Raw genomic sequence first — 13,695 nt, 5'->3', positions numbered from 1 at the left:
ACACATAATATCTAATTTAGTTAAATAATAACTAATTTTTTTAATTTTTAAAATTAGTTTTTATTTAATGATTTTTTTTAATTTCATTGTAACTTTCTTTTTGTTTAATTAGTTTTGGTCTTTGTAATTTTATTTTTTAAAGTAATTTTATCTATATTTAGTAATAGTTTAACATGCATCTAGATAGAAATGAAAAATGAAAATTTCAACTTTGTGTAACACATAACATGTGTGTAGCTAAATTATAGGTTGACTCATTATCTTTTGACTTATATTAGATTTTTCTTTTCTTTTCTTTTATTATTTTATTATTATATATGGTGTCTTCAATATAATTAATTATTTTTCTTCATTATTTATTCATATTATATATTTATAAATACAAATCTACATTTTATTTTATATTTTACTTAAATATTTTTTATAATATACTTTCTTATTAATTAATTTTTAAGTTTTTATTTTAATGTTTAAGAAATCTTTCTTTTTATAAGATATTTTATTAATTTTTTTCTCATTTTTATAAATTTGTATGAATTGGGCTATAGTATGCAAAACTATTAATTATACACTACAAACTAGAGCTAGTAAAATGTTAAATTTGACTATAATTGTTTTAAAAAAAAACATAAATTTAAGGAGTTGAGAGTGTAAAAATATATACACTCTTATATATACACTCTTACACGCTTTTAATATTAAAAAAAACTTATATTTTGAAATATGATTCTATTATTTAAAAAAAGTATTTATTTTATACTATCATGTTTTAATATATGAGTTCTTTCACAGACAATATTATCCATATCCAGTTATTTATTATAAATCATTGATTTTTATAATCTATTTTTAACCCTGAGAAGTAAAAATCTCATTTTTAGGTAGAAGATACACCTTAAAAGCAGTACAATTTCCTGCATGTACTGTGATAAAAAAAAAATCAATGGTAGATCTAGAAAGCAACAATAACCCTAGAAAATTGAAATTAAATAACCAAAAAAGACAACCTTCACTCAACAAATAGTATTAAAGAAACCCCAAAAGAACCAAAAGAGGTCCTTAAAAGGCCAAAAAAACAGAACATTGTGACAGAGTGTTCCAGAGTTTGTTGAACTGTGAAGAGGGTAACTGCAACCAAGCAAGCAAAGCAGTGATGATGGAGGATATGATGAAGAAGAGGGTCTTTTCTCCACCCATTGTGCTTCTCCTACTAGCTTTCTCACTTCTTCTAATGCTTCCAGAAGCTTCTGCTACAAAGTTTACTGTTGGAGATAACCGGTTTTGGAACCCCAATATCAACTACACTGAATGGGCCAAAGGAAAACATTTCTACCTTGGAGATTGGCTCTGTAAGTCCTCTTTCTCTATTTATCTATGCATGTTTTTTTTTTGTCTATGAATGGACTTTTGTTTTTGTGATGGGTTTTGCTGCAGCCTCTCTGTGAACTGGATCTGATTTAGTACGAGGATGTGATGAGTTAATGAAAGCTGTTATCTTTTTGTTGTTTTCGTTGCTGAATTTACTGTCTTTTGAAGCATGAGGGTGCACATTGACAATTTCAATTTCAGATCTTTTGGTTTTCTGTGTTTAGTTAACATTTGGGTCTTTCGTTGAAATCATGTTGGGTGAATAAGAAAAGGGAAATGATTTGGATGGTACCGGGAATTGTTGTGTGTGTGACCAGCATTTGTAAATGTACTGTAAAAATTCGATTTTTAGGGGAATGCAGTTGGGGGGTTTTCTCCACTCTCCCTGGTCCATTTATTTTTTATTTCTGAATTGATATTTTCTGTTTGGAGAGAGTGTAATTAAGAAATAGGGTTTTGAATTTGGATCCCTTTTGTGTTTTTTGGTGTCTTTCTGCATTTCCAAATCCTTAATTAACATCCTTATTCTGTGCTTGTTCGTGTATTACATGTTTCAGTGAAAGTGAAACCTTAAATTCCTCATTTTTGTGCTGTCAAAATTTTCGTGGTTACTTTTGGTGTGAATGTAAGTTAATTTGTGTTTTTCATTGTTCTTACTTCTTCTATCCCTGGTGGGTTGAGTTCTGTATGCTCACCATCAAAATAACACTGTCAGTGAATGGTTAAACAGAAATGTGGAATATCAATCAAGCACTGTTGCTGCCATATTCTGGTATAAAACCATGCTGCTCAAGTTTATAAGTTCACTAATTTGACAGAAGTAACCAAAATGTTGAATATTCCCATCAATGAACATTACAGTAAAAATGAGGTGAACTAAAGTTTAAAGAACGACTTTCACCCTCAATTAGTGGCTTAATTTGTTAATGAAATGCAACATAACAGATCTAGTACATGTTTGGAGTGTAAAACATGTTCATTATCTTTTCTATCTTAGAAGTTTTCTAGTCTAGTTTTGATTTGTATCCTCATTATCTTTTCATACCTCAATTTTGTTTATAGAAGCACACAAATAGTTGTTTGTTAGTAGTAGCAACAAACAAACTTAGGTGTTATGTGCAAATTTTGAGTTCCAAACCAAGGTTAGATGGAATGCAATGTTTCCTAGTTGATATATTCATGCTAACTTGGTCTGTTTTGCAGATTTTGTTTATGACCGGAACCAAGCTAACGTGTTGGAAGTGAACAAGACCGAATATGAGACTTGTAACTCTGACCATCCACTCCAAAACTGGACAAGGGGTGCAGGAAGAGATGTGGTTCCTCTAAATGTAACCAAAACTTACTACATCATCAGTGGCAAAGGGTTCTGCTTCAGTGGCATGAAGGTAGCTGTTCATGTTGAAAAGCTACCACCTCCTCCTAAAGCTTCCCCTGTGGTATCCGGTGCACCAAACCTCTTCTCCAGCGGCCACATTCTTCTCATGCCGGTTGTTTTTGCCATTGGAACAGCCTGGGATGCATTCATTCATTTGTGGTAGTGACACCACACACCACCATTGAACAACAGCATTGGATAAGTGTTAATGTCATGTTAGTTTATTTTATTTTTTGTTCAAAGGCAATTGTTGGTGATAGTAGTTGTTGTTGGCCTCAAATGGGTCAAACAAAGGGTGAAGTTTCAGCAAGTTAGGTAGTGTCTGTGTTTGATTTTCAAAATGTGTTGTATTTCTGCATGATTATGGTCAGAAATATGCCACAAACTGGTTTAAATTAATTTGATTTATTGGAGGATTCAAATGCGGAAATTGTGGGAATTGGTATCATACTTTAGGACTGGTAGGACCTTGTGCATGTGCTTGTAGCATTACTGCTTCTTACTTTTCTCCATTGTTTTCATCTCTTAAACTCAATCCCAAATTAATATGTATTTAAATGATTATACCAATTCAGAAGACCCTTTTTCATAAATTAAGAAAATTTAATTTTTTGTGCCACTTGTATGTCAGAGTAGACTTTCATTTGTCAAACATAAAGATACAGTTAATATCTGACTGTACTTGGACAGAACTACATTATGACGAAACTTCATGTGATCTCTTAATGGAAGTTTAACATCAACTACAAAGTGTTCTGTTACCAACAAATTGTCTTTGAGTGTTGTTTATACTTGTTGATAAAGATACTTTAAATAATTTTTTTCATTTTTAAGGACAAAATTACAACGGAATTAAGTTTCAAACCAGACATCACTGAAGTTAGAACATTAGTATTGTGAGTTGGAATCCTAACAAGTCAAAGGCACTTTAACTTTTGTGAAGTAAAACAAAGTCACCGCATAACTATGAGGTTCAGACACTTCTCTTAAATGGCGCGTCCGTATCAGACAAGACACTCGTAAGACACTCATAGGACACTTATTGGTAAAGTGTTCAATTCAAAAAATATTTGTTAGATTTCTGACAATTTTAGTACGGTTCTAACACAATTTTAAAAAGAAAAAATACATTAATTTTTTAAAAACTCAAATTTATTGTATAAATTTTTATTATAATTATAAAAATAAGGAATAAATCATTTTGAATTAACCATAAAAAACATCTTCTGATCCAAAAAAAATAATTTGAAACAAACATAAATCTTTATTGTCAATTTATATAATTTATAATTATAAAATATATAAATTCGTGTTCTTGTGTCCTATATTTTAAAAATTATACATATTTTCGTGTCCGTGTCGTATCTGTATCGACATAATTGTATAATATCAATAAAGTCTATTTTTAACTTGATAGATGGAGTAGACTTCATATGAAAAGACAAAATTCATTTGGGTGATCTTATGTCTCGAAAGGTTAAACTTTTCTATTGGTTGAGAGACGTTCTTGAGACGCACACACAAAGTCATTGCAAAATGGTCCCAATGCTGCAAACGGCCTTGTTCTCGTTTGAATTTGGATTCTCTTTGTGCATTTATGTTCAAAATATACTTATTTTTATATTTTAAAATATATTAATTCTTTTTAATATATCAAAATCAATATGTATTTTGAAAGCATGATATAGTACACTAAAAAAAAAAAAATTGAGCAGAAAATTTGGATTCAATATGTTCTTGGCTCCTTCTTGTACCAACAAAATTTTTCAACTTTTGATTTTAGAAGCTTCTAACCAATGATATAAGTATCTATAATTCAAAATTCAACTATATATAAATTTTACTGTTCCAGCATTGAAATTAATTGATAATAGTCATATAATACATAATTACAGTAAGCCAGAAAGATATTATTAGTTTGTTTTATTATTTGATCATTCAAACTAATTATAAAAATATTCATTTTGATCAAAGTAAATGAAAATGTATTTAAATTCAATTTTATATCATTTAATTAAAAAAAATCTAACAATATGTATGCTGATTTCATAACCTAGTTATTGGTAATTTAAATAATATATAAGGGATAAAAATTGTATATTATTTTTACAAAAAATAATGATTTCAGACATGCTTTTAACATTAGTCATTTTTTTTTGTTAGGTGGTGTGAGTGAAATATAATTGATTTTTTATTTATTTCATGACGGATTCCACAAATTTTATCTTCATAACAAGAAATTTTGTGCCAATTTTTTTTATCACCATTTACAAAATGGTTATATTTTATTTAAATTATTTGATGGTTAGTGTACCTATTTATTTATAGCAGGACTTAGATTCTGAAATTAATAATACAATTGCTGACGTGTTTGTGGTCTCCTTGTTTATTCTTTCGAGTTTTCTTCCTCAAATGCTGGTGCTCGGTCGGGGAATACCTAAAAAAGTTACTCCGACGATCAAGTAAGTATTCTGTACAAAGAGTGTATATTTGTAATTGATTAAAAGAGTTGATTCGTGAGACATATTTCCTGCTTAATCCAAAGCGTGAATATGATTCATTAAATACTCTCGTAACTGTCGTTGTTGTTACTTATTAGTGCATTAAGATGTTTTTTTGACACAGTTAGTCAGTTAGTCCGTAATAAAGGTTGAGGCTTCCGTCTCCATATGTGCTCTCTCGTTCTAATTTCTAAATTGGTATCTAATTAACTACCCAAATTTTAATTATCAACTATTTAGACTCCAATGTTACATAAAATGCTTGCAAATAGAATTCAAAATTTCCTACTTTTCCATATAAATCTTGTAAATATGATGCATGTTTAACTAATAAAAGGTATGCACAATATGTTTAGGGAGTAATAACAATTTTAATACATAGATAAACCATTATTGATTTAATTTAATTATTTACTAGAAACAATAAATATTTTATAGTAAAACTTTGAGTCATTATCATTATCCATTATGTAATATCTCGCCATAAATTCATCCATTATAAAGATGTTAACATCCTATCCAACCTTCATCATACTTCACCATTTCTTCTATACCAAGTGTATTTACGCTCTATCATTGGAATATCTAAGAGTCCAGATTTTCTTATAAAATCATTAAACTCTATTACAAAGTGGACTTTAAGCCTAACTCAACCCCATAAAACCGGCTCAATGTGGTAAGGTTTGCACCCACTTATATAGAATGAAATGTCCTAATCTCTAGTTGATGTGAGATCTCCAACAAACTCTTCCATTTACTTTATGTTTGATCTGTTTTGTGATATACCAATTCTCTTATCTTGTTTTCTTGTAACATGAAAGTCACCTACAACGCACCACACTTTATTTGTATCGTCTTGCACGCATTTGATTAAATCTTCCCACATTAATTTCTTTTGAGACGTTATACATGATGAATACACGTTAACCATGGTTATGGGATAATTCTTCTTAATTGCCCATGTACAATTTTTCTATTCTACACCTATTCGTGTTCCATACGCATAAGATTCGTCTTCAGCATGTTTCTGAAAATTGCATATATCGTTATGGCCCCACAATTTTAGGCAAAAATTATTGTTCATGTTTTCCATTTTTGTCTCCCGAATACATATCAAGTCCCCCTTCACTTTAACAGTAAGATCACTAATATATCTTTGTTTTTATGGTCCACCTAGACCTCTATAGTTAAGCCTGATTCTCCTGTATATAATTCAGATTTACATCCAACACACACTCACGTGAAATATTGATTTTGTTCTTAATGATTTAAAAATTTTTTCTTCCATATATTCATATCCGTAAGTCAAATTACAAAGTTTCGAATATACAAATCTAAAACAAATGTCACTTTCGGATTTCATCATCCAAAATCTTATTTGGACAGCATAAATGACCTTTCAGATGTCAAGATTCGTAAGCAAACATAAATGAGTTCCGGATCTCAATCTTCAACACCATTTACAACACACTATTTTGGATATGAAAATCCAAAACTTATAACTCACTTCCAGATATGAACCATCCAGAAGCTTAAATGAAATATGAAAATGACCTTCCGGATTTTAAAATCCAAAATGTATAAAAATCACTTTCGGATATTGACATTCGTAAGCAAATGTGTGAAAAAGATTTAGGATTTATAGTTTAAGAATGAGATTTTAAAATTTTCGTTAAGTATAGTCAAAATTGATTGGATGCGGGAAGAAATTTCCTACCCTTAAAACATAAAATTATCATATGATACCATTATCATCCCCTTCTATATTCCATATCCTGATTACAATTTGTATCTCTCTCTTCTATCTCTCTAATATTTTCAATAAATGCCTCCTCCTCCGTAAACCCTAATTTTTTTGCTAAATTCCACATTTTAACAGCCTCACAAGATTTACATTAAACACTTAAATCACCACTGTAAGATATATTCTAATTCCAATTCCAATTTGAGAACATTAATAAAATTCAGTTGTTTATAATTGAGTGATAGTTGGCAAAAACTTTCATGATGATTTTTTTTATCAGCAAAGATTAATGAATTAAAGAGACATTATGAAGTGTCCTCTTATACAGATTAAAAAACATCCATCAGGATCTCTAAGAAACTGCAGAACTTGTAAAACCAAAACATAACAGCTAACCTGCATTTATAGCAGCACTATAGAGAACCTTATAGTTTCAAACAAATTCAACCGATTGTAGTCATTTGCCTTACTTACACACTCCCTTCACCTTTCCCATAAGAACCTCTATTTATAGCTATTCACTGCATCTGATACAAACCTCCACTGCCTTTACTCACTGCTTCCAGAGTTTTGTGTGCACAAGTAACATTAACTTTTCAAATTGACTTTTCAAATGATAGTGTACAAGTATCTGAAGTCTTACTGCATGAGGATAAATCTCTTATCATATGGTGTCTTCTCAGAAGATCATATTCATCACTGTGAATGCTGAATTTCATGGTCCGTAAATAATTTGCATTCAGCATAATATATTCCGCAAATTGAAACTCAAATGCAGAACCTCTGTAATCTTTAAGACAACATGATTTAAGGTGCAATGAAATGCATGTAGGAACCATAAGTGGGTATGGCAAAACTGGTTCTTCTTCATCGCCATCAATGCGAATGACAAGAGTTTGAAGCTTTGGACAATGCCTCAACACTTCCAAAACGTGAAGCCATCCCTCACTAAACTCCCAAGTGGTAAACTCAAGTTGAACTAAATTCTGAAAATCACAAACCAGGTCTCGTTTATATATCTGCAAGAGATACAAAAAAATAATATCAAAACATCAGAAATCACATTTTTTCACTTAAAAATAGAAAGTTAATAAGAAACAAATTTTACACGCATTACCTTATCTGTCACAAACACTTTAACGTTCTTAATAATTTCCAATGGAACATCAGATGTATAGATTTTAGCTTTGACCAACTTGGGCAAACTGTGGAATTCTTCTACATTACTAGAAACTGCATCCGTGACTTTCAAGTACTCGAGATTAGGACTCCCAGAAAGGAACTGTGGACGAAGATCTACTACAAAATCTGACAACCTAATAAAATTCAAATGCAAGATTTTAAGCAAGGGCAAATCAACAAAAAAATTATTTTTCGGTGTTACCAAGATCAACTTGAGAACTACAAGAGTTTTGCAGATAAACACTACAGATGGCACTCCAGTGAACCAACCCAGTTGGAGATCGAGGTGTTCAAGTCTAGCTCTTCTTCTCAATACATCCTCAATGCATGTCTCGATACTATTATCATTAAGAAAAGAGAAACGTCTAAGGCGAGAGATGGCCTTTTTTTTCTTCGTCATAATCTATATTTGTTGTATCTTGGTCGAAATCGAAAGAGGGAACTGAACGCCATAGAAGGTTCCAGCGCTTGGAGAGAACACTGGTTGCAACAACTTGTTTGGTTGGGAGAAAAGAGAGAATGTAACAAAGGATGGAATCTGGAAAATTACTGATGATATCAGCCATGGTTGAGAATGCAAATAATGCATGGATGCTTCACTTTCTTATAGGAATAACTCATGGTTCTCAAGGTATCAAATCTCTTAAAAAGACTTTATGTTTGCATTGGAATTGATATGCATGCCATGGGAAATCTAAGCCTTGGGAAGTGAAAGGACAAGCTTAGAGAATTTCAATAGGAGTCATTCTGGGGTGTATTAATCTGTATTAATTTTTTTTCTGGATTATGCTTAGATTTCTTTTAATATCTCTTTACACAGTTTTTACTCAAATAGGTAAATTCACATTTTTATTAATATTTTTTTTTGACAGGTAAAAAAATGTATATATTTATATTGGCTTAGATTTCTTTTAGTATCTTTTTACACAACTTTTACTGAAATAGGTAAGTTCATATTTTTATCAATACTTCATTTGATAACTAAGACAAAAAAAATTAATATAATGATTTTTATATTTTTATAATTCAAGAATTTTTTATTTTATTTGAAAATATTATAAAATAATTATTAAATAGAAATTAATTTTTTGTTACTAGTTAATTAGATATTAATTTAAGAATTATTTATTAATAATAAAATTACTTTAAATTGATATTAATAACTTTTTTAGTCTATAAAATAACATTTAATTTAATTAATTAAATAATTATATTTTGTTTTTAAAATTAATTTTGATTGAAAAAAAGATATAACTACGAGACCATGGTTAAGAATCCAAAATATGCATAATGTTGCTTCAGTTTCTTTCAGAAATAACTCACCACCCAACGTATCAAATTGCAATTGAAATTGATGTGCATGCCATACCATGAGAAACCTACACCTTGGGAAGTGAAAGAAAAAGTTTGAGTAAAAGTTGGTTGAGTTCCAATCATAGATTTCATTTTAAGTGTTAATTTAATTTGAATACCAATTTTTTTTTTTTTTTAACAATTGAAAGTGAATGAAAATATGCATGACAAAGACATCATTTTAACTCCATAAACAAAAAACAAGGATAAAAAAAAAGATTACGCAAATATCACTCTTTTTGTCATGTTCAACATTCTAAAAAGGGATTCATTTCATTTGCCAAATTGATTTCATAAATGTGGAATGCATATTAGATGTTATTGTGAAAATAACTTTTGAAAGAACCAAATCTTAATTTGTTAAATAAGAGACTAAGATAAAATGCATGTTAGATGTTCGTAGTCAATATCATAATTTTATTACTACTAAAAAATGAACTAAAGTTTGATGTGTCATGTAGAGAAAAAATTAAAGTTTGATATTCAAGAAGTAATCACTTTCCAAATTCAATGTCAAGAACCTATGTATTACATAATTAAACTAAATAATTGGTGGTGTGATTATAAAGAGTTTCAAACTCTCCTTCTTAGATGTGCTCAAATTTAACATGTCATTTAAAACTGATGACATTCGAAAGTGAAGGTCTGGGTACACAACTTTGTAAAAAAATTCTAATTCACAAATTGTGCCACTCGAGCACGACTTCCATTGTTCGAACTCAATGGAGCTGATTCACTACTTACCTATTATCAAAATAAAATTCTCTTTTTTTGCCCATTTTAGTGAATACGAGAGCAAAGTACACCATTCTTGTTAAAAAACCCTAAAGTGATTCTTAAAGCACCTCAATTATAGGAAGCCAAGTTATATTGACGCATTACTGTCAACTCATAAAAGCAGGCAGGTTTTGTTTTGAACTTCTGATGCACTTGAAGTTAACACTCCAAACACATTATTACAGATGAGATTCAAGAAATATTGATCTGTTTATTTCATGAATTTCAATTTTGTTCAGAGAAATGTCCACAACACCTTCTCCAATACACTTTTTCCATCCACTCTTCTCTAGGGAGCTAAAACAATTAGGACAATAAACCCCACAAGAATTTCACCAAATGAAAAAGACCTAAAGACCTAATAATGTAATGACCTGTATAAATGCAAAGACCTAAAGCCTTTATTATGGAGTGACACACACACATATATATATATATATGAAAGACCTATTGATTTCTCTAGCTTGCACTTTGTTTGAATTTCACATTATCACTGGCTTGAAAAAAAAAGAACACCTTCAATAACCTAATTTGCTCCCTTACCTTCATCCATGCTTCACATCAGGGTAACTAAGACAATATTGTAGCCTTACATCTGTCACATTATTCAACTATGTAGTGTAAACTTTGTCATACATACAAGAAATTAATTCCATTTATATTCTAGTTAAAAGCTTATCAAAACAGTCATTATAAACAATAATCAACTTAACATTTTCACAACTCAATTCCTGAGGCTATCAAAAAGGAACTTACATAACAGTAAGAGTGTTGGTGTTTAGCCAGAACCAGGATCAAGAACAGGAAGCCTGCAATGCAGGCTGATTGATTTATCAGTCTCACGAGAGCCTGGAATGAAGAACTGAAATATCACAGTCAGGCAACTGCCCTGTGGAGCAATCCCGTAGAAAGCACAATCTGGTCTGGCCAAGTGACACTGGAGGCTCTTGGCGAAGTGCTTCACACTCACCTGCACAGATTGTCCATCTCCTCTTGAAATGGACCTTGACGATCGTGTCTGAGCACTGAGATTTTGATCTTCAGAAGGGGCATTTGTTTGCTCTCCAATCACCACCAGTCTCCGAAACTCAGCACCCAGACTGATCACTGTGGTCGAAACCTGCACGCTCAAATCCCCATGCCTACTTATGAACAGATTCACAACATCGCCCACCTGCTTCATCCGATCTACCAAGTTCAACAATTGATTCAAATCAGGCACCTGCATGGATGTGGAAATTAAATGAGGGAAAATACTCAAATATCCATTGATCTATGAGGCTAGGACACCCATCTTCGGACACATACACATGTATCAGATACCGACACTTATACGACACTTGTAATACATGTATCAATAAAGTGTCAAATTCAAAAAATATTTATTGGATCTAACAATTCTAACACGGTTCTAACACAATTTTAAAATATATTAATTTTTAAGAAAAATCAAATTTATTATGATTACAAAAATAAGAAACAAATCTGTTGGAACTAGATATGAGAAATTTCTCCTAAAAAAAATTGAAACATACTAGAAATTTCTGTATTATATAACCATTCATTCATCTTCTCTGTACACCCAAACACGTCTACACTGTCTCATTAGCCATTCCAACACTCTCTGGACACACAACTTACTAGGGGATTCATTTCACACATTACTACTGGAACTTGCAAAAAAAAAATCTCTCTACCAATTCAAACTAATCTCCTCTTATCTTTACAAATATATAAGATTCTCTTAACCGAGAATTAATTTTAATTTCAAAACTAACTTCCTATCTGAATTTAAATTACACGTTGTACATAAAAAAACAATCTAATTTATGCAAAAGGTTTTAGAAACCTGTCCCAAACCCTGATTTTATTTATAGTGTCAAGGTTTTCGTAGTGTTCACAACTGTTATACAATGGCAATTTGACCGTAACAACCAGCATTTGTCTGCAATTTTGTCCAATATAAAAGAACACGATAAAACTGTAGACATTAAATTGGAAGAGGAAGAACCTGAACGAGTGTGGGAGGGAGTTCCTGCGCCGATTCGAGCGCGCTCTGAAGCTCGGTGACCTGCGCCCGCGACAAGGGTTTGGAGATAGGAATGTCCTGAATCACAGCGGACTTATAACCGCGCGTTTCGAGCGTGAGGAACGGCATGGACTGGGTGGAGTTCGGGGAGAGTTTCTTGACGAGCTTGATCTCGAGGCGCGTGGCGGCGGAGGCGGAGTACTCGGAGGCGACGGCGACGGCGCTGCGGAGGGCGCGGAGTAGGAGGGAGAGGTCGAGGGCGAAGGCGATGCGGTCGTCGTTGTTGCTGGAGATGCGGTAGTCGTGGAAGAGCGCCTCCTTGCGGAACTGCGCGACGGAGTGGACGCCGTCGCCGTTGAGGAGGTTGTGGAGGAAGAGCGCGTGGTCGCGCGTGAGGTAGAGGTGGCAGGATTTTCCGGTCTTCTCGAGGGCGGGGAGAAAGCGCTTCTCGAGGAGGTTGACGCCGTTGTCGGTGAGGAACGCCTTGAATTTCATGGCTCAAACGATTTGAATGAACACACGATCAAATTTTTTGAGTTTGATTTTGGTGGCAAAAATTTTACTCAATTCGGCGCTCTTTTAGCACATGTTGCTGAATAAACAAATATTTTTATTTTTGTGATAATTCTATTATAGTTTTAAATTTTAAAAAATAAATTTAAAAGAGATTATTGTGATATGAAAAAAAAATCTGAAAAAAAATCAAAATTCTATTCTGAATAAAAAAATCCACAATAAAAAACATTTGTTATGAAAAAAAATTCAGAACCATATGTTGGAGATGGGTTCGGAATATATTGTTCCATGTACCCCTTTTTTTTCTAAGGACATTTTCGTTTTTTTATACTAAAATTGGCTGCAATTGTATGATGCAGGAAGTAATTGTTTTACTAGATTGATCCTAATATTTTATGGGCCCTTATGTATAATATTGACTGTTTATTCCAATACTTTGTTATCTCATAAGTTTTTTATTCTAATAATTTTTTTAATATTTTGGATTATGTATTCTTCTTTAATATTTTGGATTATATAATCTCAAAGTTTTTTTCTAGATTCATAATTAGCATATGAATTATATGTAATACAAAAGTTTTTTTTAATATGAGATTAACTTTCGGATTATAAAATTCAAAAGCATTTGGTTTAAATGCATGATTAACTTCTAGATTATGTAATCCGGAATAAATATATCCAGATTACAAAATCCATAAACTTATCTCAAATAGAATTCCAGATTTTATATATCTAAAGAACACTTCTAAATTTGAAAACATCTTCTGAATTATGTATGAGAGTAGCACAAGAAAAAAAAAAAAAAATGTATTTTTGGATTTAGTACAAGGTGACACAAGGTATGGAA

The 13,695-nt window shown here is 31.5% G+C and overlaps 3 protein-coding genes across 4 annotated transcripts; 1 reads left to right on the top strand and 2 right to left on the bottom strand.

Annotated features, from left to right (window-relative positions):
- Positions 1–1,048: 1,048 nt before the first annotated feature.
- Positions 1,049–3,176, top strand: LOC137836936 (early nodulin-like protein 17). The gene is made up of 2 exons (XM_068645737.1): positions 1,049–1,349; positions 2,572–3,176. The coding sequence occupies exons 1-2, from the start codon at positions 1,154–1,156 to the stop codon at positions 2,907–2,909; spliced, it is 534 nt and encodes a 177-aa protein (XP_068501838.1). The 5' UTR covers positions 1,049–1,153; the 3' UTR covers positions 2,910–3,176.
- A 4,101-nt stretch (positions 3,177–7,277) lies between these two features.
- Positions 7,278–8,573, bottom strand: LOC137836616 (F-box/FBD/LRR-repeat protein At4g26340-like). The gene is made up of 2 exons (XM_068645279.1): positions 8,109–8,573; positions 7,278–8,010 (listed from the first exon to the last, which is right to left on the bottom strand). Exons 1-2 carry the CDS (start codon positions 8,571–8,573, stop codon positions 7,588–7,590), a joined length of 888 nt encoding a protein of 295 aa, XP_068501380.1. The 3' UTR covers positions 7,278–7,587.
- Positions 8,574–10,494: 1,921 nt separating this feature from the next.
- On the bottom strand, positions 10,495–12,913 carry LOC137836935 (uncharacterized). 2 transcript variants are annotated; one of them, XM_068645736.1, is made up of 3 exons: positions 12,315–12,913; positions 11,060–11,525; positions 10,495–10,898 (listed from the first exon to the last, which is right to left on the bottom strand). In XM_068645736.1, exons 1-2 carry the CDS (start codon positions 12,825–12,827, stop codon positions 11,082–11,084), a joined length of 957 nt encoding a protein of 318 aa, XP_068501837.1. In that variant the 5' UTR covers positions 12,828–12,913; the 3' UTR covers positions 10,495–10,898; positions 11,060–11,081. The 2 variants fall into 2 exon arrangements, with proteins under 2 accessions (XP_068501837.1, XP_068501836.1); XM_068645735.1 differs by lacking the exon at positions 10,495–10,898 and having other exon boundaries at positions 10,937–11,525.
- Between the last annotated feature and the right edge of the window lie 782 nt (positions 12,914–13,695).

This window comes from Phaseolus vulgaris, chromosome 4 (assembly GCF_000499845.2).
Source record: "Phaseolus vulgaris cultivar G19833 chromosome 4, P. vulgaris v2.0, whole genome shotgun sequence".
NCBI lineage: Eukaryota > Viridiplantae > Streptophyta > Magnoliopsida > Fabales > Fabaceae > Phaseolus > Phaseolus vulgaris.
The sequence above is the reverse complement of the archived record's forward strand: the minus strand, read 5'-3'. Positions and strand labels throughout refer to the sequence as shown.

What these genes read in the sequence shown, in the direction of transcription:
- LOC137836936 (XM_068645737.1), top strand. Translation starts at nt 1,154, where the DNA reads ATGATGGAGGATATGATGAAGAAGAGGGTCTTTTCTCCACCCATTGTG. An exon ending in CTACCTTGGAGATTGGCTCT is followed by an intron (nt 1,350 to 2,571) that starts GTAAGTCCTCTT and finishes TCTGTTTTGCAG; the next exon opens with ATTTTGTTTATGACCGGAAC.
- LOC137836616 (XM_068645279.1), bottom strand. Translation starts at nt 8,573, where the DNA reads ATGACGAAGAAAAAAAAGGCCATCTCTCGCCTTAGACGTTTCTCTTTT. An exon ending in AAGTGTTTGTGACAGATAAG is followed by an intron (nt 8,011 to 8,108) that starts GTAATGCGTGTA and finishes TATCTCTTGCAG; the next exon opens with ATATATAAACGAGACCTGGT.
- LOC137836935 (XM_068645736.1), bottom strand. Translation starts at nt 12,827, where the DNA reads ATGAAATTCAAGGCGTTCCTCACCGACAACGGCGTCAACCTCCTCGAG. An exon ending in TCCCTCCCACACTCGTTCAG is followed by an intron (nt 11,526 to 12,314) that starts GTTCTTCCTCTT and finishes ACATCCATGCAG; the next exon opens with GTGCCTGATTTGAATCAATT.